Here is a 26,354-nt window from a genome sequence, read left to right on the forward strand (position 1 = left end):
CACCTCACTCTGCCCAATGTTAGGGCCGGCCCTGTAAGCAGACTTGTGGTGAAGTATACTGCCCTGAGCTCTATAGGAGGGGCAGATGAGAAAGGACCTCAATGGACAGCCCAGTAGACTGGGAAAGAGTTTATCCCCTATACATGTTTTGATATCAGCGGATTCATATCTTTGAAAACAAGATGCAAACCAAAACACAGCATGTTTTGAAATTTCACTTGTCCAGATTGGGCAGTGTCCTTTTTCAGATAAGTATTGTGCACAAAGGTGTACACATTAATGCAAAGTGAATGTTAGTGAAAATACCACACAAAAATACATCAGGGAAACATGCTTTGCAAAAAAAAATGTGTATATTAGGGGAATTGCATAGGAAAATGTGTGTTTTAGGAGAAATTAGCCCTCAAATGCAGATGATTTTTCCTGATTTTTTAAAAAAATAATAAAAATGCAAACTGACGTGGAAATGTGGAGAGCCTGAATTTAAGACTGGAAAAACGAGAAACTCAGAGGAACCAACATATTGACATATTCACCCACCCCTAGCAATGAGACATGCATTTTCTCTGTACTGTATGTGGATCACACACACACCCCAACAAAATTTGCCACGTTTTATGGGCTATCCGAAAAGGCAGAAATCTACTTCCAGCCATTTCTCCCATTGCCTTCTCTCTCCTGGACTTGAGGGTAGACTTGAGGTTCTATGGTTTTGAATTCATGCAGAACAGTCGTCTTCTGATGATATGCCGGTGAAGGCTGCGCTGTCTACGAGGAAGAAGAATTGCTCAGTTGCCCAGGCTCTGGTTGAGAGAAGAAAGCGCTCTCTGCACAGGCTCAAAGCCACGCTCTCCTTTCCTACCACGGTCCGGTTGCTTAGCTCCAACTTTGATTTCAAAGCCTGATCTATTCTGTGCGAATCATCTTCTTTTATTTATTTATTTATTTATTTTGAGTTGTAAGGTACCCAAGGGGTCAACTAGGGTCCGACCTCTTGCAATGCAGGAATCCTCTCCGTTCTCTCTAAAAAGAGACAAGCAGCACTGGAACCTGGCTTCTAAATATTGGGGTGGAGAGCGGCTGTCCACTGAACGCGCCCCTCTCATTTATTCGCTGCTTGGCGTCATTAGCCGGAGATGTTAGGACTTGAACCCGGGACCTGCTGCGCGCTGAAGCTCGAGGTTGTCCGTCCTGGGAGTATCTTCCACAGGGGGAGGGGAAGCGGAAAAGGGGGAGAGAACAGCAAAGAGGTTGTGAAACAGAAAGTAAAGGGGAAGCTCCTGGCAGCGCTGAATCTGCTCCTCGCTCGGAAGGGAAGTGGGATTAAGCTTGCAATGTCTGCCGAGGGTGAGGCCTGAAATTGAGAGGTTTCCCTGCCGCAAGGAACGCTTCCAGAAAAGAGAGAGAGAGAGAGAGAGAGGTAATGGAGGGAAGGGGTTTGAGTTGAGTGGGCTCAGTCTACCTGCAAAAGGAGTAGCAAAAGCGAGGGAGGGGAGGGAGAGAGTTTGGTCCTCAGGCTCGTTTCTGCCTCTCCACCCTGCACCCTCGCCAGCCCATAATGATCGCTGCGACTTGGTCCAGAATTTCCAGTAAACGTGGCTGTCTCATTCTCAGTCCTGGGCAGGTAAGGTTTCCAAAGCCACCGAACACGCCTGTGCCTATATATAGCAGGAAATAAGGCACCCACGGGCTTCTCCCGCGTGTTCCCTTACTCTCAAGACAGCCCTAGGCCCTTTGCACTTGGTCACGGCTCCAGGTGCCACCCAGATAACAAGCATCAGATGCTGCCCTGTCCTGAGTCCCCCTTCCGCTCAGGTGCTCATTGTGTGATTGGCACCTTTCTATCCCATGTGGGACGTGGGTGGTGCTGTGGGTTAAACCACAGAGCCTAGGACTTGCCAATCAGAAGGTCGGCGGTTCGAATCCCTGCAACGGGGTGAGCTCCCGTTGCTTGGTCCCTGCTCCTGCCAACCTAGCAGTTCGAAAGCACCTCAAAGTGCAAGTAGATAAATAGGTACCGCTCTGGCGGGAAGGTAAACAGCGTTTCCGTGTGCTGCTCTGGTTCGCCAGAAGCGACTTAGTCCTGCTGGCCACATGACCCGGAAGCTGTACGCCAGCTCCCTCGGCCAATAAAGCGAGATGAGCGCTGCAACCCCAGAATCTGTCACGACTGGACCTAATGGTCAGCGGTCCCTTTACCTATCCCATTTCTATCCCAGGAGTTCCAGGTGGTGTGCCTGGTTTTCCTCTTCCCCATGCTCACAACAACCCTGTGTGGTGGGTTGAGGCATGAGTGAGTGGCCCTAGGGCAACCAGTGATCTTCATGGCTGATGGGGGAGGGCGTGATTTGAACCCAGGTCTCCCAGGCCCAACCACTGGCTCCATTGTGTAAATGCAGCAGAAATCCTGGAGAATGTGCCAAAAGAGCTGAGCCCTCTCCAAGGGTCTCAAACTGCCAAAAATTCAACAAGGCATCCCCAAAAGGTGAAGGAGGGAAAGGGCAGGAAACCTTTTGAAGCTCTGATTAGAGCAGGGCTAGCCAACACAGGGTCCTAGAGTTTTGGGAAGGAGGTGGGAGGCAGTGTTTGAAATTAGCCAGGCGCCAGGTGCATTTAGCACCTGGCTATTGACCACTTGAGATCAAGTGAGGGATGCCTGGGCTCTAGGATGGCACCTGACACCTTCACCATCTGGAGGTGCATGCCTGGGGATCCTTGAATCTTGACTGTTTTCATGCACTAATCCTGTAGGAATAAAGCAATATATATGTAGAACGTCCCTGGATCGAGTGACTTTAAGTTCTCAAAGCTCTTAACCTCCCTCAAGGTGTTATCGTCTGAACTAGCCAGACGTTTAACTGAGAATCAATCTTACCCCCAAATGGCAACTAGACATGCCTTTTTGGCAACTGCAACCTTGGTTTAAGGATCCATTTGGCACCTAGCTTATACAGTGGTACCTCAGGTTAAGTACTTAATTTGTTCCGGAGGTCCGTTCTTAACCTGGAACTGTTCTTAACCTGAAGCATCACTTTAACTAATGGGGCCTCCTGCTGCTGCCGGAGCACGATTTCTGTTCTCATCCTGAAGCAAAGTTCTTAACCCGAGGTACTATTTCTGGGTTAGCGGAGTCTGTAACCTGAAGCATATGTAACCTGAGGTACCACTGTATATCGGAGTGGCAGTAGGACCCTGCTAGAGCCTCACACTTCCCAGTGCCTCTGGGAAGGTAGCGCTATGACTTGGGGTGTGCATCAGATTTTGGCCTTGGTTCCCCCCATCACCAGCCTGTGCAGCCTGTGGGTTCCATGTCAAAGTACACTTGGTATGAAAGTTGGACTGCCTTGGATTAGGGTGTGGCACCTTGGAGACCAGGTTTCAAATCTCCGCTCTGTCATGAAGCTCACTGGGTGACCTTGAGCCAGTCGCTGCTCCTCAGCGTAACCTACCTCACAGGGTGTATGTGGGGATTGAATGGGGATTGAATTGTGCATGCCATCTTGGGCTCCTTGGAGAAGAAGAGTGGGGTGCATATGCAATAAATAAAATTTAAAATAAAAATAACCCCACACCATTGGATCGTGGATGGGTAGGGATTCAAACTCACACTTGCCATCTTGTCTGCTCTTCTTTGTCTGCCTCTGCCTTCCCACTTGCTCTCATGAGGGCTTGGGCTAGACCAGGGGTCAGCAAACTTTTTCAGCAGGGGGATAGTCCACTGTCCCTCAGACCTTGTGGGGGGACAGACTATATTGGGGGGGGGGGTGAACAAATTTCTATGCCCCACAAATAACCCAGAGATGCATTTTAAATAAAAGGGCACATTCTACTCATGTAAAAACACGCTGATTCCCGGACTGTCCGCAGGCCGGATTGAGAAGGCAATTGGGCCAGATCCGGCCCCCGAGCCTTAGTTTGCCTACCCATGGGCTAGTTGGACATATAAGCACCTGGATGTTTTTAGCCAAGAGCTAGAAAGAAGACAAAGTCCCTACCAGAGAAGAATGGCAAACCAAGCTAATGGACTATGCCGAGATGGCAGATCTGACTGGAAAACTCAGAAACCAAGAGGATAAAAACTTTATAAAAAAAATTATAAGTTACTTAGGAGACCACTGTAAGCAGATGGAAACAAAAAGCAGGATTTTGATTCACTTGTAGTGTAAAAATCACTGTGGATAATATGGTTTGATATAAAAACCGGAGTACGGATAAATATGCAGTTGTGGATGCTTAAAATGAGACCCCATGGAGGGGATGGGGGGAATTCTTGAGATTCAGAGAATCTCTTTATACAGATATGTTTTTACTAGTTTGTGTTTATTTGTACTTTGTGTTTGTAAAACCAATAAAAATGATTTCATTAAAAAAAAGACATGTAAGGTGCCTCTTTTTCTTCCCCCTTCGCTCACCTTTAAGGCAGGCCTTATAGCATGAGTCAACGCTGAGTGAGCTTCGCTGCTGGCAGATGACCCTTCGGGAAAGATGGCTGATCCAAACAAGTTCTATGAGGAGATCACTGACCAGCACCTGAGGGACTGGCAGTGTATTGGCCGGGGGGCCTTTGGGACCATCTACCGAGCTCGACACGAAGACTGGAGGATCGATGTTGCCGTGAAGATTCTCAACAGGTACTGGGAGCAGGTGGAGGTTGGGTGGGTGAGGAGCGAGCGAGTTAGCGAAAGGAGGTACTGTTCCTCTCCCCTCATATGGTGGAACCTTGGTTGTTGAATGTAATCCGTTCTAGAAGACTGTTCAACTTCCAAAACGTCCAACAACCAAGGCGCAATGGGGGGTCAGCAAAATCCACTGAAAAAATGGAGACACGCACCTTGGAAGCCGTTCAGCTTCTGAGGTGTGTTCAAAAACAGAAGCATTCACTTCTGCGTTGTCGCCGTTCGAAAGCCGAAATGTTAGACTTCCAAAGCGTTCGACAACCAAGGTTCCACTGTATATGAATTATACTATGGTAGATAGAATAAAAGCTTTTACGAATGCAAGTCTAAATGCTACGGATGAGGAATGTCAGCACTAGGGGGCAAAATGTGCCCCCCCCAGCCCTCTCTATGAGGCCCTTGGGACTCTCCCCAGACCACATCCTGTGTTCAAATCCTATTCTAGAAAGATTAAGTTTACATTTGTTTCCCAGGCCCCTTTTGCCTCTGTTTCGCACTCCTCCTTTAAAGCAGATATTTCTGAAGGCCATGCAATAAATAATGGTGGTCTGAAATGATGATGGTGATCCATTAGAGAATTCTGATTTGTGACAATGCATTGGACATTCTTTTTTCTTTATCTAAAACCCCTCTCTCACACACACTACTGTTAGACCTTTTTTTTGGGGGGGGGGTGGACATATTGGTACTGTTCAGGTACCTGTGTTTATTTCTCCACTAGGGTTTGGTTGGGGTGGGGTGAAAAAAGATTTTAAATCCAGAAAACGGCATGGGGGAGAGGTATAATTTCCCCCTTCCTCAGATACCGCTGCTCTGATCAAAATCTCCCCACCCCCAATGAAGTGTTTTTTTTTTTTTTAATAAACAAGGTGGTCTTGCTCATCAAGAGCAGAATAGGTGGGGAGAGGAAAGAGTTGAAGGTTTTCCCAACCTTGCTTTCTCACCTGAGTCCGTTTAACAGTTCAGCAATCACTGGAGAAATGCTTAATCAAAAGAACACACAACAACAGAGACAGACACACACAAAGACACACCACCTTGCAGGGATCACAAAGTCGGTTAAACTAAGGGGAGCCTGCTGGATCAAGCCAAAGGCCCACCTAGTCCAGCATCCTGTACTCACAGTGGCCAAGCAGGTGCCTGCTGGAAACCAGCACACAGGATTTGAGCCTCCTCTGGTTTCTAACAACTGGTACTCAGAAGCATGGCTGCCCACAACTGTGGAGCCAGATCATAGCCATTTTGGCTAGTAGGCCCATTAATAGCTCCCTCTCCCATGAATTTATCCATTCCTCTTTTAAAGCCATCTAAGTTGGTTTTCAGTCACAGCCTCCTGTGGGAGCGAGTGCCATAGTTTAACTTCCTGTTAGCTCCATGCTCAACATAATTCTAAAGAAATTCTAAACCGCCTTGAGGCAGAGGCTGAAAAATGGAGTCCCCTTTTTTTCAGGGGAAAAAACCTTTCCAGAAATTGTCGGATTGGTTTCATCACAGCACACTGAACGGTCCACAAACAGCCAACCATCTTGTGACTCCAGTCTGGACAGGTTCAGGGGCCGTGAGATTTATGGGGTCGGTAATCCCAGTTTGAAGCCATTCTCAGAGTAGCTTCAGTCTCCAAACCCTTTCTCCTCTTGCTATTCTACCTTCACTTTTGACTCTTTTACCCCCCCTGCCATTTCCTGCAGCAATACATCGTTCACCCGGGAGGAACTCCTGAAAGAAGCCCGGGCCATGGAAGAGGCACGGTTTACCTATGTCCTGCGTCTCTTTGGCCTCTTTGTGGGCAGAGTGGAAGCGGACACGAAGCTGGCTGGCTTCGGCGGTGCTACTGGTTCGAATCTGGGCCTGGTGATGGAGTTCATGGAGAACGGCACCCTGTCCGCCTTGAGGTACCGGGTCCCTTTTGTGCCTTGGGCCCTGCGAATTCGCATCCTCCACCAGGTAGCCCTGGGGATGAATTTCCTCCACAGCCTCAAACCCCCGCTGTTACACCTGGACCTCAAGCCAAGCAACGTTCTACTGAATGAGGAGCTCCACGTCCGGGTGAGTTGCATCATTCCCGTTCCGTAAGTGGAGTGGGCAGTTCAGTGCCTGTTCAAACTTCTGGGTAGGCTGATATTCTCTGCAGCCTCTGAGTGAGTTTCAAACTTTCAGTGAAGCTTACGGAGTGGTACAAAAACAAGGTAGAAGACCTGCATGGAATATAAGGGCTAAGAACATGTTTTGTTGCAGCTGAGCCATCCAGTTGTGCTGCTGTAGATGCACCATGATCTGCTTTGGAAAGTGGAAACTGAAACTCATTTCTTGTGCCGGATTGATCCCAGAGGAAGATAGACAGGGCGGTTTGCTCTTAGAGAAAGTGAAGCTTATAATTGCTACAAACTTTAGCAAAGTGATCCAGACCGGGGATTAGACGTGTACGAGGACCATCAGTTGACTTCCTGTAGGGTGGGGAACTTGTGAACTTCCAGATGTTGTTGGGGTTGTTGGGCTCCAATTCCTGCCAGCCCCAGTCAGCAAGACCCAACGGCTGGGGAACATGGGAGTTGTAGTCAAATGATGTCTTTCGTGGAAGAGGCATGGGTTCCCTGTCCTTGTCTTAAGGGGGCAACTCTTTGACATAGAGCAGTGGTTTCCAAAATCCAATCTGCAGAACTCCAAGGTCCCTCACAGGGTTAGCAAGAGCTCTTCAAAGATTTGATTTTAATTACATTTATATCCCATGTTTATATCCCACTTTCCCCAAATGTCATCCTTGTAACAACCATGGCTGGCTGAGTGGGGATTGAAACCTTGGTCTCCTAGGTCCTAGTCCAAAACTCTAACCGCTATACCACACTTAGCTCCCTTGCCATTATAATGGCCCTTGTCATTATAAGAGAACAAGGGAGGCGCTCATGGTGTGTTCTTTTTTTAATAGAAAAATAGCAATGAGTATATTTCATTACAGTATTTTGTACTATAAAGGCTTTTGTTTAGTTTAAAGCAATATACAAGCCTCATAAATCAAATGTCTTCTTAGCTTCTCAATTGGTGGAAGTGGGTAGATTGTTCTTATTTATTTATTTTATTTTATGAATTGCTTCTGTATGAGGCATCCCAGCTATCACGTAACAGAAGGTGGAGTCGGTCTTCTGCAATGTATAATTGCGTGGGCGGATGACTCAGGTTGTTGCCTACAGGTTGGATGACTCAGGTTGTTCCAATTTCTTTCTGTGAAATGGGTGCATCTCATTCTCCAGCCACTGCTTACATCACCTCCCCCCTCCCTCCCACATCCTCTTGGTTCAGGTGGCTGATTTTGGGCTCTCCAAGTTCAAGCGAGGGACCACTCGGAACGCCAGCATCAAATCCAGGGAAGAGGAAGAGTATGGCGGGACTCTGGAGTTCATGCCCCCTGAGGCTTTCACCAATGTGAACTACAAGCCAACCCCAGGCACAGATGTCTACAGGTGAACATGGGTTGCATTGCCTGTGTCGGGCAACAGGGCGCACTGCAATTACCTGAGCGACATAGAGTTGAGGGTCATTTGGCATGACAAGCCAGTTCCTGAATGAAAGCTACTGATATCTACATGGGGTAATCCAGTACAGTGGTACCTCGGGTTACATACGCATCAGGTTACAGATGCTTCAGGTTACAGACTTCGCTAATCCAGAAATAGTGCTTCAGGTTAAGAACTTTGCTTCAGGATGAGAACAGAAATCGTGCTCCGGCGGCACGGCGGCAGCAGGAGGCCCCCTTAGCTAAAATGGTGCTTCAGGTTAAGAACAGTTTCAGGTTAAGAACGGACTTCTGGAACGAATTAAGTACTTAACCCGAGGTAACACTGTAGTCCCATAAATTCTACTGTGCTCTTTTCCATTTTGTCTGGCATTGGTTACCAGCGTTCAGTGGTAGAATCTCAGCCTGTGTGACCATAGCCCTTTAGTATGTGAGCTCCCTGCTCATAAATACTGGATAAGCTTGTGAGATGGAGCAAGGAATGGGGCTATGGAAAAGGTTGGTCTACATAGGAAGAGGATCTTGTGCAGGACAGTCTCTCCTGAGATCTTGATTCTCTTGTTTCTCTCTCTCTCTTCAGCTATGGGATTCTCATGTGGTCGTTGCTCACTGGCGAAGACCCTTACGCACGTGAGTCTTCTTCCGGTTTCTTTCTACCTGTCAGAGATTTCGCAGACTACTGGGAAATTATATTTATTAATGGGAACAGGCACCGAAGAACCATCGCAAGAAAGGAAAAGAAAGCAGCTGCCTATCAGAGAGCTGGGATGCAGGTGGCGCTGTGGGTTAAACCTCAGAGCCTAGGACTTGCCGATCAGAAGGTCAGCATTTCGAATCTCCACGATGGGGTGAGCTCCCGTTGCTCGGTCCCTGCTCCTGCCAACCTAGCAGTTTGAAAGCACGTCAAAGTGCAAGTAGATAAATAGGTACCGCTCCGGCGGGAAGGTAAACGGTGTTTCCATGCGCTGCTCTGGTTCACCAGAAGTGGCTTAGTCATGCTGGCCACATGACCCGGAAGCTGTACACCGGCTCCCTCGGCCAATAAAGCGAGATAAGCGCTGCAGCCCCAGAGTCGGCCATGACTGGACCTAATGGTCAGGGGTCCCTTTACCTTTAACAGAGAGCTGCAAAGTCTGTGTGTGATTCGGCCTATCCAGTGATTAGACATGGATTAGCTAAGGCAGCCTTTGCCAGCAACAGTCCTTATGTTGCTCAGTGTTGTAGGCAATATGCTTCTGTATACCAGTGAGTGGGACTCACAAATGGGGAGAGTACCATTGCACTCAGGTCATGCTAGCCGGCTTCCTATAGGCATCTGGTTGGCCATTGTGAGGGTAGGATGCTGGACTTGGATGGGCTCCCAGTGTGGTTCTTCTTATGTTCTTCACCTGCATCCCTGAGATGCTAGCTGGATTCAGGGGAACATCCAGATAGGGTCCCCACTCCTGCATTATCATGTAGAATCATAGAATCATAGAGTTGGAAGAGACCACAAGGGCCATCGAGTCCAACCCCCTGCCAAGCAGGAAACACCACCAGAGCACTCCTGACATATGGTTGTCAAGCCTCTGCTTAAAGACCTCCAAAGAAGGAGACTCCACCACACTCCTTGGCAGCAAATCCCACTATCGAACAGCTCTTACTGTCAGGAAGTTCTTCCTAATGTTTAGGTGGAATCTTCTTTCTTGTAGTTTGGAACCATTGCTCCGTGTCCGCTTCTCTGGAGCAGCAGAAAACAACCTTTCTCCCTCCTCTATGTGACATCCTTTTATATATTTGAACATGGCTATCATATCACCCCTTAACCTCCTCTTCTCCAGGCTAAACATGCCCAGCTCCCTTAGCCGTTCCTCATAAGGCATCGTTTCCAGGCCTTTGACCATTTTGGTTCCCCTCCTCTGGACACGTTCCAGTTTGTCCGTGTCCTTCTTGAACTGTGGTGCCCAGAACTGGACACAGTACTCCAGGTGAGGTCTGACCAGAGCAGAATACAGTGGCACTATTACTTCCCTTGATCTAGATGCTATACTCCTATTGATGCAGCCCAGAATTGCATTGGCTTTTTTAGCTGCCGCGTCACACTGTTGGCTCATGTCAAGTTTGTGGTCAACCAAGACTCCTAGATCCTTTTCACATGTACTGGTCTCAAGCCAGGTGTCACTCTTCTCAAGAGGACCGTACCACATGCTTTTTTCCTCAGCTATTAAATTTGGCCCTATACGGTGTGTGACGGAAGCCTTTGGGGAAGAGCAGTAACTCAGTGGTAGAGCATCTCCTTTGCATGCACAAGGTCACAGGTTCAATCCCCAATGGGATCTGCAGGTAGGAGAGGACCTTGTCAGAAATCCTGGAAAGCCATTGCCACTCAGTGTAGACAATACAATGAAGCAGCTTTCTTTGTTTCCACACTAAGGTGCCATGTGTTGTTTAAATCCCCTCCCTTCAAACTGCTCAAAATTTGGCCTGCCCCATCCCCATTTTGCAAATTAATCCACAAATTGTCATGTCTTATAAAAGAGCCGGAATGGAGTAGTCAATACTAGTTAAAAGGTTAAAAGGTAAAGGGCCCCTGGACAGTTAAGTCCAGTCAAAGGCGACTATGGGGTTGCGCCGCTCATCTCGCTTTCAGGCCGAAGGAGCCGCGTTTGTCTGCAGACAGTTTTCCGAGTCCTGTGGCCAGCATGACTAAACCATTTCTGGCACAACAGGACACCGTGACAGAAACCAGAGTGCATGGAAATGCCGTTTACCTTCCCGTCACAGCGATACCTATTTATCTACTTGCACTGGTGTTCTTTTGAACTGCTAGGTTGGCAGGAGCTGGGACAGAGCGACAGGAGCTCACCCCGTTGTGGGGATTCAAACCGCTGACCTTCTGATCAGCAAGCCCAGGAGGCTCAGTGGTTTAGACCACAGTGCCACCCGTGTCCCTAGTCAATACTACTGGGACTGGGACTCCGGAGAACTGCATATGAATTCCTCTATTATACTGGGCCTTGTGCAAATCTGCATAGCCCATTCAGAATATTTTGCATACAACCTGTGTTTCTGTGTCTGCTTAGATGTTCCTCCTGGAAATATGAGCTCCATCATCAAGTCACTGATCCCCCAAGGCCAAAGGCCCAGTACTAAGGAGCTGGAGGGGATGGCCAGTAGAGTGTTGAAACTAGAAGACTTGATCAGGCTGATGAAACTCTGCTGGCATCACAACCAAGACCAAAGACCGTCCTTCCGAGGTAATAAATGTGACACCCATCCCCATGAGAGTGCTAACATCAAGTGGAATATAATGTTTACATTTCATTTGAAAAGGTGATAGTGGTTCACGACAGATAACTTAGTCAAAATGGGAAACGGTATCAGTTCATATGTCCCTTTGCAAACAGGAATAGAAATCAGGCATTCGAATACAAGTAGTATTCACTGTTATCAACCCCCCCCCCCAAAGTCCACTATTTGCTGTCATTCCACACACACACACAGAGTACATTACTGATGACTTTACTCTCTGCTCAATTAGAATGAATGGTGTGGAATTATATAGCAGTAATGTAATGGATTACATTATTAAATTTAGCCACAGTGAGCCAAATAACATCTTTGCAGAACCTGAACTGTAGCGGAATGGGAACAGCGCTGCATGCATTGGGTACTAGGTAGAGGGTCTTCTCAGCGGGTGCTCCTAGGCTTTGGGGCTCTCTCGCTTGTTCTTCAGCTGGTTGGTAAAGACTTTTGCACTGGCAAAACTAGGGTGCTTGTGCTACCTGTAACTGTGGTGTGATTCTGTATGCACAGCTCCCACCCTACCCCTGGGTGCGTAAATGGCTTGAGGTCTCTGCAGTTCCTTCCCTGCACACACACACACACGTTGGTTTTTTTCACAAATTTTCCATCGTAACAACTTCATAACAAATCTTTGGCTATCACAGCCTAAGACTTCCCTCAACTCCTTCTAATTTTTTAATTTTTTAAAATTTATTTATTTATTTATAATTTGTGTGTAATTTGGTATTTGTGTTTTTTGTGTGTGTTTTTTTCTTGTTGTATAAATAAATAAATCCCTCAACTCCTTCTAATGGTTTTCTAAATTCCTCTCTATTTTTGCATTTTATAACTATACTTGTTGCTCTAAATCCTCTCTTACATCATCTATTTTTAATCCTTTCCACAATAATTTATATAGTCCTCCTTACATAACTTCTTGTAACCCTACAAGCAATGTTGAATAATTACAATTGTCTTTCAAAGTCCTTCCCTCATTCTCATCCCCCCCTCCACCCATTTTGCTTAGAGTGCAGCGAAAACACAGAGGATGCCTTTTCCCACTACAAACGTCACATTGTGGCCGCTGTTCGCAAAGTCCAGGATTGCTTGGTAAGCTGTACTTCTTCAGACAGCCACCAGGTGGTAGGAGCCCTCTATTTTTACCTTGCATAGATAATACTGAGGAGAAATAATAGAATCATAGAGCTGGAAGGGAACACGAGAATCATCTCGTCCATGCCAGGTTGCTGTTGTTTTTAAATTCTCCCTTGTTATATCCCCTCAGTAAGCTGCAACAGACAGTAATTTTAAACACACACATGCACACACTGTCTGCCTGGTCTGTGGTAAAACAGCTCCCAGTTGCGACAATGTGGACATTCTTCTTCATTGGTTAAAAAGTCTGTTTAATCAACAAAACGATCATTTTTAAAAACAATTTTATTGAAATTTTCCCAGACAAATGAGAAATACGTAACAACAAACACAACATACGTAACAATACTTGGCTGTGAACTTAGTCCTGGCAATACTTGTGCAGAAAAAAGAAAAGTGATGCAACAAGAGGACACAATAATACCTAAGATATAGAAACAGCAATCTGGAAGACCAAAGGAAGTAATTTATACATTTTAAAGCTAAAGGTCAAAAATGGTTAGGTATAATACCAGCCCACAGTGCTTTTTTTTGGGGGGGGGTGCAGGGGTATGCATGACCCTAAACATTTTGTGAATCTTTGCACTTTTGTCCATTTACTGTATTTATTTTCCCTGATTTGAACTATACAATGGTGATTTTCTTGAGTCAAAATGAGAGTACTCCTAAACAATTTTTTTTAAAGAAAAAAAGCACTGCCAGTCCATAATGGGTGATGAAGACCTGGGAGTGGGGGTGGGGAGAGACTGCCCCATTGGAAACCAAGTACGGTACCTGAGAATGGTTCTTTTGGATTTAAGCCCTCTAAATTGTCTGTTACATGGTGTTTTCTCTCCTCTGGTCTCATTTAAAGATGGAGAGCTCTCCTTCAAATGAAACCAGGGTCAACTCGGATACGATATCAGGAAGAGTCAATTCTGCCCGTCAGGGATTGAAGCCCTTGGACTATGAGTTCCCGCTAACCTCTTCCTATGAATTTGAGGAGCAGCTTAGGACTTTAAGACTGGAAGAGTTTCCACACAGACAAAATGGTGAGTGGGGTTTGCGAAATGGGTCTGGGAGCATTTTCTACTTCTAAGACAGTAATTGGCAAGGGAAACTTCAGCACAAATCTTGCTGTGATAATGGGTGTGCAGAAGTGAGAAAGAGTTTTATTTATTATTATTACACACACACACATTTTCAGGTAGGTAGCCATGTTGGTCTGACGCAACTGAAAAAAACTAAAAAAATTGTCCAGTAGCACCCTAGAGACCAACTAAGTAGTTCTGGGTATAAGCTTTTGTGTGCATGGCCACTTATTCAGATACACAGGCTTCTTCAGATCTGAAGAAGTGTGCATGCACAAGATAGCTTATACCCAGAACTACTTAGCTGGTCTCTAAGGTGCTACTGGACATTTCTTATATTTTTTTCGACTGCGTCAGACGAACACAGCTACCTACCTGAAGGTGTGAAAACAGTAAATACTGTCTTCTTCCTCACCTCCAAGTCAAGGTGAGGGCCAAAGGTAGCCATACTGTTTAGGCACCTGAGGTAGAAAATGCAGGAAGTGCCTCTCTGTGGCTGTAAAAAACACAGTAATAAGAAATTGGACAACCTGATTCCCTTTCATGAGAACAATTATCAGCCACCTCAGACATCCACTCCCTCTTCCTAAAGGAAGGGGGCTAGCAGGTGCCTTTTCCGGCACACGAGGCTTCAGAGCAAAGGCAGAAATAATGGCTCTTGCTCTGAATTGGATTGTTGGTGGCACTGTAGTATGTCCAGTGTTTTGCCTCATCTTTGCTCGCCCCTCTGCCAAAATTCTACCTAATTTTGCATCCTGGAGGACAAGAAGCATTTAGGCTCAGTCCTCATAGAAAAACTGGAATGTGGGGTATGCGTGGGTCAATGGAGATGAGGAGCTGCCACAACAAACCTCAAGTCTCTCCTCAGCCAGCCCCACCTGCCTGCCTTACATCCAGGAGGTAGAACTATCTGCCAGCTTGCTTCTCTTTTGTGATGTTTTCCTTGTAGAACTCAGCAGGGAAAAGGTTGGGGGACAAAACTAGAATTAGGTGTCTGCGCCTGCCGTTGTCTGTGGTTCCAGCTACTTCCTTCCTCTCCACCAGCCCCAATGGGCACCAGCCACTGCTGGCCTATGTGTGGATTTAGGGAATGTCACCTTGTGATGCCATGTCCTCTTCAGAATGTACTGTGTTCACTTGCCTTTATTCCCACCTACCCGCTTTTCCTTTTCCTTTCAGAGGCTGTACCCATGAGAGACTTTTCCAAAATAAACCAAGAAGGGAAATCTGGGCTTCACCGTAGTCACAGTGTGCGGATCATGAAAGTAAGGCCACTGCTATCAATGTTACCCATCGAGGCTGAGGAGAGTTGGGTGGGTTGGGGAAATGGAGTGGAGAGCACAAGCTGCAGGCTTTGGCGAGAAGCCATTGGTTGGGGTTGGTGTGGGAACTGTGGGGTGGAAATGGACAGTGAGGGCTCAGTGAGGGACGGTGAAGGGCCACCAGCTCTGAACTGGTTTCTGGCCAAGCTCTTACACAAGCACGAAAGGCTTGTATCCCCTGCACACACACATGCAGGGGCTGTGTCACTCGTGTTTGATCTAATCCAAGATGGCGGCTGTGCTGGCATCTGCCCTGCCAATTCACCTTGGAAGGATCGACTGGGACACCAGCCTTTTCTCGACTGGGAAAGATTACAGGGTTTGCCTGTTTTGAGATAGTTAAAACGATTCAGCAAGTCACTGGTGTGAACAGAATGCTTAGGGTCTCAAATGTGGGGCCAATTACGTTAACGCTTTACTCTTCAAATTTGCTGAGGACCCGAGCTATGGATCACCTCCTCACGAAGGGGTGAAGATTCGAAACTGGCCCAGGAATACAGGTATTTTTTCTGCCTTTCTAAAAGGAAGTAGATCTTCTTTCTGCTGCAGCAGTGATGGGGAACTGTTCTCACCCTAAGGGCCCATTCCCTACAGGAAAACCTTCCAGCGGACAGATGCCAAAGGCAAATGTGTGTGTGGTGGTCAGAATCAAAATGTGGGCCAACCTGGGCCTGGGGCTCCCCACCCGTGTATTACAGGGATACAGAGTAAAGATAAGACACAGACATGCCACCCTTGGGCAGCGAATCCACTTCAGAACCATACTCACTTCATTTGGACAGGTATACAGGCTTCCAAAGTGAATCCTACTCGTTTTGGGCATCTAATACGTCCTCTCCAGGAAAAGCTAGCCATTCCTGCAGAGCACCAATTGGAGAGTTGTTTTTTTTTTTTTTAAAAAAAGTGTATTCTATTAAATTTTCAAAAGTTGAACATTGTACACCCCAAAATAAAATCTCACAAAATGAGAAAGTAATGCAAATCTCTCGAGACCATTGGTAAACTCTGAGAATTGGCCATCTTCCACATGGCAAAGACTGCACCAGCAAAAATCACACCAACAAAAACCATCTCTTACATTATTATTGTGGAATATAGCAGGCTGGCACATAAAACTGAGGATGCCACTTTTCAGGACTCTAATACATCATGAATTTTTCTTTCGTTTTGTCGACCTCTGAACCCATTTTCCATGGGTTTTTTTTCCTCCCCCTTTGCTGCACCCTATCTTCTATCTTTTATATACCATAACAACAATACAATAATATCTCATTCCTTCTGTGACTCATAATTCAAATCCTGCTGGCAAGTTCATCATGCTATAGTATTTCTTTAAATAACCCCTGCCCCAAAAGCTTCCATTGTTCCACAAAACAATCATCATTAGGTTCTCTTATTTTGGCTGCTAGATTTGCCAATTCCGCATAGTCCAAATTGGCAAGTGCTTTTGACCTGCTTGGAGCTCTGACTGCCTGGACTTTCTGACAACTGCGAAGCCATCTCCCTCCCACCAGTCCAGCCATTTGATTCTGGGGGGCTTGACCAGTGAATGGGAAGGGGTAGAAATCTGTGCTGGAGCCAGAGCAGCCAGATATGTGTGTTATTAGAAGAGTAATGGTGGGAGAGAAGCAAAAGCTCATCCCACTTTTTTTTTTTTTGGGGGGGGGGAGAAACACCACACCTGTTCCTAGTGGGAAGTGCATCTGTCATCAGACTAGCTTGGCTGCCTGCTCTCATTTTAATTATCACTTGCAGTCCCCAGGAAGTCTCTGCAGTGCCGCTGTGGCTTTTTGCTCCCTTTCAGAAAATTAAGTGCAGCCGAGCGCTTCCTCATTGTAAAAAAAGGGGATTTTAAAAGGGAAATGCCTTGGGGAATGAAGGTCAAGGTGGATGAGAATTAGAACGCTGTGTAACTGGATGTAACACTAGCATGTCTGGAAGAGAAATTTGACAGCTCCTTCCAACTTTACCACCCTGTTCATAAGCTGTGAAGTTGGGAACTGGGAACATTTTTTTAAGGGATTGTGTGTGTGTGTGTGCAAGGGCACAATGAGGGGCAAAGCATAGTGCAAATTTAGCAGCAGCGATCACATTCCCTGTTGTTGGAAAGCGCTTCCCCAATCCATGATGCCCCGCTTGTTTCCCCCCCTTTACCCACAATGCTCCACTGCTGCTTCTAGAATAATCTAAAGTGGATTTTAGAACCTACAGCTTACGGCCGCCACCACATTTTGTACCGATGAGTTCCTCAAATTATACACTGCATGGCAAAGCTTGTTCTTGTCCTCTAGCCTTAAAACGTCCCACCCAAAAGTTTCATGAGATGTACCCAAGTTCTAATATGATGAGGGACTTCCTGCTTTAGGCAAAGGAGGGAGAAAGGTTGGAACCAAAATGAGGCACAACATGCCGTGAACTGGGTTTTTCCACACTGGAGAATGGTTTGGGGCCTTGCATCCCATAAGTGGAGGAACCTATCAAGGGAATATAGCATGTCTTGTAGAATAACAGGCTGAAGTTCACCTCCCAGTTGTAGATTGTGAACAGTTTGTCCTTGAGAGCATAAGAAGAGCCTTTCTGGATCAGACCAAAGGCCTATTTAGTCCAGAATCCTGTTCTCACAGTGGCCAGTCAGATGCTTGCGGGAAGCCGGGTTTCAGCAACAGAGCAGAAAAATTGGCAGGGCTGAGTTTTTCCCCCACTCCAGTTTACACCAGAACCATTTTGTATCTTGAATTTATTTGAGCGTCAGGGGATGGGGAGAGGACAAACAAGTTTACCTTTCAAGTCCCGAACCCTTGACTGAAAGTGGGGGGAAAGGGAGTTCCAGATGAAGCACAGATAAAAGGCTTGTGATGGCTAGCTTCCTGCCATGGTCCCCCCTCAGGCACATATTTGGCGTCCGTGTAAAGCTGTGTGCCTATAGGGCTCTCCTGTATGAGGGGGAATCCTGAGCGAGTCAGGAATTCCTTTCACATGGAGGAGCACCTACAAATGTATGTTGTGATGCACATGCAAGCTCTTTATGTGGACACTGAATGTCTGGCCTGGAAGTTTGTGGCTTGTCACTGTGGCAGCTAGACACCAGAACCTCGTGAACCCTTCACACAATGCTTTCAGTGCCTGAGGGAGTTTATGTTAATCCCCCTCTTCAGTCAACTCTCAATGGGGCACTAATGATGACCTAGCATGAGGTGGGCTAACATGGCACCTTCAAGGTGTTTTGGTCTACAACCTCCATCATCCCCCAGCCGGCATAAGCAATAGTTGTGGAGGACGCGAGTTGCAGTCCATGCATATGTGGGATACTGCGTTGGCTGACCCTTGTCAAGCATGGAAAACTACTTTCTTAAAGGGAAAAGTGAATTGCTTTCTTGTCTTTTTAAAGAACCCAAACGACGCCCCCTTTCGGACTCGTATACCGTCCCATCGTATCCACCCTACCTGCCTGGATTCTGGCCACAACCTCAGGTAAGGGAACTGGGTGATATAGGGAGGTAACAAGGGTAGGAGAATGGTTGGAGGGGGGTTGGGGTTGGGGTTGGGAAAGAGATGAAAGGATTCCTTAACCCAGGGGTAGCCAGCGGGTGGCCTCCATATAATAATAATAATAATAATAATAATAATAATAATATTTTTATTATTTGTACCCCACCCATCTGATTGGGTTGCCCCAGCCACTCTGGGCTGCTTGTGACAAATTTAAAAGCTTAATAAAACACAAAACATTGAAAATAATAATTGTGTACTACTATTCCCATCAGCATCAGCCAGCAGTGGTCATGGGTGATGGGAGTTGGAGTCCACCACATGTTGACTCCTCCTAAACTGTGTCATATGTTGGATCGGTCCATTTCAGCTGGAGCCACTTGGCTTTGAGTGGCAGCATCTCTTTCGGCAGTGAAAATACAATAGTGATAAACTGAATACGTAGCAATCTGCTGCTGTTCCCCAGTGCCCACCATCAACTGCTTCGCTCTGCTTAATAGTAGAAATGCCCCTAGTGGACTGTTCCGGGTAAAACATTGGACAGTTGGGACATATGACCTTATGACTCACTAAGTCCAATGCAGTCGCAGCAGCACCCAGCCAGCCTAACAGAATGATATCTCCAGGGTTGCAAAACCAGAAGGTTTGATCAAGCCCTTGGCAGGCCACCAGATGTAGGTGGTCAGCCTACTAGTTGTGCAGCCATTGCTGACGTCATGTTGCAATTGACCAGGTTTATATGGTTGTCCTTTTTAAGGCAGCCATTGCTAATGTAGATAATGAATGGCTTGGTCTGTTTTCAGGGACCACTTTGTTCTCCAGGCACTAGTCCAGGGCTGGAACGTTCCCGGCTATCTCTTGGCGAAGGTCCTTGGACTGTTTTACGGCATCACTTAAGCAATAAGGGGTTGAGAGATAGGCAGCTTCTGTACTTGGACGAGGCGAGATCATCGATTGCATTGGGCTTGGGGAAGAAAGGATGATGGATGTGTGCTTCTTGAGAAATCCCCTGCTGGAGAGGAAGACTGACAAGCACGCTTCTGGCTTTCCAGAAGATGCAGCAGAAAACAATACCATGTTGTTTGGATGGTGGAATATATAACAAATACTCACAATGGCTTGAAATGGTTTTTTAAACAACAACAACAACAACAAGATTTCAAGTTGGGTGCTTAAGGGGGTGCAGCCCTGAAAACAGCCCTGTGTAGGGAAGCTTTTTAAGGTTTAATGTTTTATTCTGTTTTCATATGTGCTGGAAGCAGCCCAGAGTGGCTGGGGCAGCACAGTCAAATCGGCAGGATACAAATAATAAATTACTGTTGTTGTTGTTATATCCTAAAGGTAGCTTGCTCCAAGTGGATTCCCTCTTGACATTTCGTGTTTGTTTATTTATTTGACAAGCATTATTTATCCCACTCTTCAGCCCCCCCCCCAAAAAAAAAGAGGCTCGCAGAGCCAGTGATAAGACAGTCCTTGCCCTTGGTCTTACAGTCTAAAAGATGTAGCAGAAAAGGAAAGGAGATTGGGATGGAGGAGTGGAGGGGAAACAGACTCTTTTCCCCTGTTTTAGATGCACCATACATCTGAAGCACATCCGACAAACGTTCAAACCACATGGCTCCCTCCGAAGTGGGAATTGTAGCTTACTCCTCACAGCTAGGATTTGCAGTACCCTTAGCAAACCACAGTTCCTGGAATTCTTTGGAGGAAGAATTGTGTGCATTGAGTGTTTGTTGCCTGTGTTTCAAATGCATGGTATGACACTACTTGTATTGATCAGCTAGAAATGAAAAGCTTTCAAGGAGGAGGAGCCCTACGGTGCTGGTCTTTCATCAGAGGTCATGGAAACACCCTGCAGGGATATGTTTCCTACGGGGGGGCGGCACTGTTTTCTCTCTTTCCATACTCATATGCCCATTTATTTAATCTCTCTCTCTGCCTCTATCTCTTTTTCTCCTCTTGCACCGTGTTCCAGTCATTCTACCAACCCCAGCAAGATGTATCCCAGAACCACACACTCTTGCCACACTTTAGTTCTCCTAGAGCTCCACAGGAATGTGAGTACCTAAAGTAAATGACAAAACCCAACCGCACCATTCAGCGGTACAACCAACTACGGCCCAAAATAGAGCAGTTCAGTACCAGCTTGAGTGTCCTCTGAGTATCACAACCTCAAACAACTTGAATCCTGATTATCTATGGGATGTCTCTTGCCATATGCACCTCCTCGCAAATTTGAGGTCATCTGATGAGTTCCTGCTTCAGATTCCATCTTAGAAAACATATTTAGAAGACCTCTGAAGGTAGCCCTGTATCGGGATATTTTTAATGTTTGATGCTTTCTTAATATGTGTTGGAAAGTCGCCTGGAGTGGTTGGGGCAACCCAGCCAGATGGCCAGGGTATAAATCATAAAACTATTTATTAGTTTTATAAATAATAGTTTTATAAATAATAAAACTGTTATGATAATGAGGATTTCAGTGGTGTCAGAATGCCATGGCTGATAGATGAGTTTCTGCATATACAGTGGTACCTCGGTTTTTGAACGCAATCCGTTCTGGAAGATCGTTCGACTTCCAAAACGTTCTAAAACCGAAGCAGTTACTTCCGGGTTTTCAGCATTCGAAAACTTCGACTTCCGAGACATTTGAAAACCGAGGTACCGCTGTAATTGAAATCTTTTGGAATACTGCAATTTTTTTGGAAGGGTGTAGTTTGCGGTGCAGGTTTCTGAATGCATATGTGAGGACTGGAGCAAAGACCCACCCCTCTTAAACAGGAAGGAAAAAAGATAATAGGGAAGTGACTTAAATCAAGTCAGAAAAAGACAGACAGGCAGAGAACTCAAGAAGAGCTGTGCAGGATCAGGCCTGCTGCCCATCTCTTCCAGGTCTCTCACTAGCCCGCCAGTCAGAGATTGTGACCCTCCTCTCTCCCTACCTGGTTGGAAAGTCACCCCTGTTGTTGTTAAGGTGATAACTAACAGCCTCTTCTTCTCCCTCCCGCCCAGATGGTGGAATCACTATCACAGGCCATGGCATCTCAGGAATCCAAATTGGAACCCATAACACCCTGGTCCTGGAACAGGTTCATGAGAGCAAACCCAGGAATGAGCATTAATTGATGCCTGCCGAGTGTGGGAAGTTTCTTATGGACAATTCAGTTTCCTCCACATCAAGGGACAAATGCACATTCCAAGCATAAGCGTGATCTTTCTTCTCTACGCAATTCTCATCAGGATGCAAGAAATCTCTTCTAGAAGCGTGCCGCGAGGCCCATACACACCCTCACCACCTAATCCAGAAGCGGCACTGCTTTTGACTTGGTTGCATAAACCCAATCTGGGATGAATGAATGTTTACCGTATTTTTTGCTCTATAAGGCTCACTTTTTCCCTCCTAAAAAGTAAGGGGAAATGTGTGTGCGTCTTATGGAGTGAATGCAGGCTGCGCAGCTATCACAGAAGCCAGAACAGCAAGAGGGATTGATGCTTTCACTGCGCAGTGATCCCTCTTGCTGTTCTGCCTTCTGAGATTCAGAATATTTTTTTTCTTGTTTTCCTCCTCCAAAAACTAGGTGCGTCTTGTGGTCTGGTGCGTCTTATAGAGCAAAAAATATGGTATTTGCATCAGCCATTGGCCATAGCAATAAAACAACAATGCAATATACAAAGAATAGAAATAAAAGTCAATTATATAAAATACATTTTGGGATTTTGAATCAATAGTCAGAGGGTGGATCTTATTCTGATTGCCCCAGCTAAAAACCTTGCAGCCTTTGCTTTCACCTGCTCATCTTGATCTGCCAAGAGAAAGGACACTGTGGCAGTGGTTGGGCAACCTGGAATGGACAATAAAAGAGGGGTGATAATCTCATTCCTCAAGTCTTTATAAAGAGTGCAAGCCAGGCACTGATTTGGGGCTGCTAAAAGACACCTGAAGCGAGTTTACTGCAAATATAGGAACTCTAAATCTCCCCCCTTATTTACTGCATATGGCTCCCTCAGATAGAAGTATAAACTTCTGAGAAAATGGAAAAAACAAAGCAGAACGAAATGCTTGGAACATCTTAATAAAGGCCTTGCATGACAAGGACAGCTTCCTCTTCTGGCATACTATATCGGGCCTTCTGGAGAATGATCGCAACATGCCAGTCTGTACTGTTGAACCCAGTCTGGAAGTTCAATGCCAAACCTCATTTCACCAAAACAGTCTCGCAGGGTCATCACCCCCATTCACTCAGCATCCTACCTGGTGTGTGGCAGTGCTCAGGGATGGAGGTTTTGGGAAGCCAGGTACCCAAAAACGCAGACACAAGAATAGAATTGAAATCACTGTATTATTCCAATGCATGTGGATTCTGGAGGGCAAGCTTATAAATTGGAGCCTTACGTGAAGGGGCAGAGATGCAGCAAGAATTAAGGTGGATTCTGCCAACTCAGCTCTCCCCTGCTTCTTGCAGGGGACCAAGAATCACAAGAGCAGGCACGGAAAAACCACGAAGCCAGCCAATGTCTCCATACTTATTTCATCTTTCTTCTTTGGCGACCACTTGTAGCCGAGTAAGATTGTCTTCCATAAACACCGTTTTAAAAGTGACTGTGGGGGCCAATCCTGGATCCACACATCCTTCCACAGTGGGGACATAGGTTTGATCATGGTGAGAGTTTGCCTTCCTCTTAGTGTGTTTCTCCCTTTCGTCCTGAGTTCAAGTATCTTCAAATCCCATGACACCTTTGGTAAAGGCTGTTCTCCAATTGGAGCGCTCACAGGCCAGTGTTTCCCAGTTGTTGGTTTTTATACTACATTTATTTCATACATTGTGATATATCGGTATATCGCGATGTCCTCCCCCCCCCCCGGTGATATATCACAGTGTTGAAAAGCAAATATTACCCAGCCCTAATGGGTGGGTGTTTTCATCGGATGTCACCCCCCACCCAGTGTCCTAGGACATATCAGGAACAGACAGTCCGTTCCCTGTAGCATCTTGGGTGGTGATTAACGATAGCCTTCCAGGAAAAGTTTTTGCTGGATGGCTAAGCAACACCTTAAGTCAGGGGGAATGAAGTTTTTATAGCCTGAGGGACTGCATTCCCTCTTTGGGGACCAAATGCCAGCCATGGGTGCAGCCAGGAGCGAAAATGAGTACAGCAACCCATGCAGATTTTGCCTTTGTACATTAGGCTTGCTTGACATCCATGCACCCATGCACCTCTACTCTCCACCAAGGCAAGAAAGACACATGAGCAGAGTTCGAGGGCACGTTGCAGCCAGCCAGAAGCATTCCATGAAGGAGCAATGCAGGGCAAGTGAGCGGAGTGGTGAGATCCAGCCACACACCAGCAAATTCAAGTTGCAGTGTTACAGTCACTAGGGTGCCATTGTGCCACAGTGCTGCTTCTGCAGAAATCAGATATTTTTTGCAGGAAAGAAAGTGATGGGGAAATGCACTGGAAAGTGTGGAGTAGCCACTCATTTATCGTAGGTGTTTTATTACTTTTCCAGTTTCTTGCAATTAAGATCCAGGCTGCTACTGTCATGTACATAAGGGGTCTAGTTTCTTTTTTGATTTCTGGTGGCATTATACCTAGGAGGAAGGTTTCAGGTTTTTTCTTAAACGAGAACTTAAATAGCTTTTTTAATTCATTGTAGATGTTATTCCAGGCAGGTCCAAATGATAGAATATCTGCAGCCGGCTATGATGACAGGGAGAGTCAGAGGTTATCCAAAACAGAAAGTACAGAAATGATGGAAAATCTTTAAAGAATATCTGAAAATCTATTGTAACAATAAACATCTCCTGGCAGAACTAGGATGATTCTTGTAAAATAAGAAATATAATGTTTTTGGTGTCTGATGAAAACAAAGAAAGTAATACAGTAATCTGGAACTGTGTTATATATATATAGAAAAAATTATACAATGAGTCTAATTGGAAGTCAAGTGTGTTTATTTTTTCTTTCTTTCTTCTAATTCTTTCTTTAAATCTCTCTCTCTCTCCCCCCCCTTTCTTCTTTTTCTTTCTACCTTTTTTTGGTCCTTTTTCTTTTTGGTCTGCTAAGAAAGAGATAAAAGTTAAATATGAAAATTTGAGCAAGTTAAAGTGATGTTCTGTAATTTTTCAACTACTGTTAAAGATGGTCAATTGTAATGAACTGATGTAGTCGTTATTGTGGATTTTTTTGTTATTGTTGAATCTTAAATAAAGTATTAAAAGGAAAGGAAAAAAGTGTGGAGTAGCAACGGCTCCATGCAATGTTGTGTAACCTCCCAGCAAACAATGAATGGAATGAATACTGGATAAGCATCCAATGTTGTCTGAAATCCCTGAAAACTTTGTGCTCAATAAAACGGGTTATCTGGAAGCAGCCATTTCCTCCTGTGATTTCGCCACTTGAAATATCAGGAAAGGATGTTTAAGTGTGCATGCAAGTGTGTAATGTACCTGCTGGCTGGTGCTTCATTTTGCTGCTTGAAATGCCAAGCTGGAGCATCTCCCTGTCATCAGAGTTCCTCTGTTTTGAAATGGCACCTGGGGTGCTTTGTCCTCTTTGTAAATATTTAGGCTACAAATCTGCCAAGAGAAGCACACACTCCCCAGAAAGCCACAGGTGGCACTAACACCTTGTTGCTGGCATCCGTCTGAACCGGGAGACACATGGCAACCATTGTTTTTGTTCCTCTACCATCTGAAATTTTATTTTTTAATTTTTTTCAAAGGTTTTTTTGGGGGGTGGGGAATGGGAGAAAGAACAACATGTTTCATACATTATAAAAAGAAGAGTCATGGGGTGTGGCGAGAGGCGAAACCACGTCATAAATTTTAAGCACATCCAGCACACATTTAAAACAGTATCCTGGGAAGTGTAAAGGGTGCTGAGAATTGTAGTTGTGAGGGGGGCAACTACAGTTCCCAGGATTCTTTGGGGGAAGCCACATGCTCTAAATGTGTGTTGGATGTGCTTTGAAAGTACAGTGGTACCTCTGGTTAAGCAATGACAGGCCTAGACAGCATCTTAAAAAGCAGAGACATCACCTTGCCAACAAAGGTCCGTATAGTTAAAGCTATGGTTTTCCCAGTAGTGATGTATGGAAGTGAGAGCTGGACCATAAAGAAGGCTGATCGCTGAAGAATTGATGCTTTTGAATTATGGTGCTGGAGGAGACTCTTGAGAGTCCCATGGACTGCAAGAAGATCAAACCTATCCATTCTTAAGGAAATCAGCCCTGAGTGCTCACTGGAAGGACAGATCCTGAAGCTGAGGCTCCAATACTTTGGCCACCTCATGAGAAGAGAAGACTCCCTGGAAAAGACCCTGATGCTGGGAAAGATGGAGGGCACAAGGAGAAGGGGACGACAGAGGATGAGATGGTGGGACAGTGTTCTCGAAGCTACCAGCATGAGTTTGACCAAACTGCGGGAGGCAGTGGAAGACAGGAGTGCCTGGTGTGCTCTGGTCCATGGGGTCACGAAGAGTCCGACACGACTAAACGACTAAACAACAACAACAACCTCTGGTTAAGAACTTAATTCGTTCCAGAGGTCCGTTCTTAACCTGAAACACCACTTTAGCTAATAGGGCCTCCTGCTGCCGCAGCGCGATTTCTGTTCTCATCCTGAAGCAAAGTTCTTAATCCGAGGTACTATTTCTGGGATAGCAGAGTCTGTAACATGAAGTGTCTGTAACCTGAAGCGTCTGTAACCCGAGATACCACTGTATGTTGTGGATGTGCCCTGTGGTGGGTCCTGAGTAAACCTCAGCTTAAAAAAAATTTTAAAAATCTGCTTTTTAAAATAATTAATTAAATGAATATAGATTTGCAGAAGTATGTAAAAGCCCTGCACTGTGAAACAAGTGCCTTTAT

General features: G+C 45.8%; 1 protein-coding gene across 2 annotated transcripts; it reads left to right on the forward strand.

Annotated features, from left to right (window-relative positions):
- The first annotated feature begins 1,146 nt into the window (after positions 1 to 1,146).
- RIPK3 (receptor interacting serine/threonine kinase 3) lies at positions 1,147 to 24,856 on the forward strand. Of its 2 annotated transcripts, none has more exons than XM_079951592.1 (14): positions 1,147 to 1,420; positions 4,424 to 4,631; positions 6,365 to 6,722; positions 7,971 to 8,131; positions 8,765 to 8,814; positions 11,247 to 11,420; positions 12,476 to 12,558; positions 13,457 to 13,634; positions 14,853 to 14,938; positions 15,432 to 15,495; positions 18,384 to 18,466; positions 20,460 to 20,541; positions 21,497 to 21,842; positions 22,095 to 24,856. In XM_079951592.1, exons 2-13 carry the CDS (start codon positions 4,486 to 4,488, stop codon positions 21,604 to 21,606), a joined length of 1,575 nt encoding a protein of 524 aa, XP_079807718.1. In that variant the 5' UTR covers positions 1,147 to 1,420; positions 4,424 to 4,485; the 3' UTR covers positions 21,607 to 21,842; positions 22,095 to 24,856. The 2 variants fall into 2 exon arrangements, with proteins under 2 accessions (XP_079807718.1, XP_079807719.1); XM_079951593.1 differs by lacking the exon at positions 1,147 to 1,420 and adding an exon at positions 1,497 to 1,624 and having other exon boundaries at positions 4,420 to 4,631.
- The last annotated feature ends 1,498 nt before the right edge of the window (positions 24,857 to 26,354 follow it).

This window comes from Podarcis cretensis (genome assembly GCF_951804945.1).
Source record: "Podarcis cretensis genome assembly, chromosome: 13".
Lineage (NCBI taxonomy): Eukaryota > Metazoa > Chordata > Lepidosauria > Squamata > Lacertidae > Podarcis > Podarcis cretensis.

Bases quoted from the DNA above. Each gene is read 5' to 3' on its own strand.
- RIPK3 (XM_079951592.1), top strand. From the start codon at position 4,486: ATGGCTGATCCAAACAAGTTCTATGAGGAGATCACTGACCAGCACCTG. The intron at 8,132-8,764 runs GTGAACATGGGT...CTCTCTCTTCAG, and splicing joins CCAGGCACAGATGTCTACAG to CTATGGGATTCTCATGTGGT. The intron at 12,559-13,456 runs GTAAGCTGTACT...TCTCATTTAAAG, and splicing joins GCAAAGTCCAGGATTGCTTG to ATGGAGAGCTCTCCTTCAAA.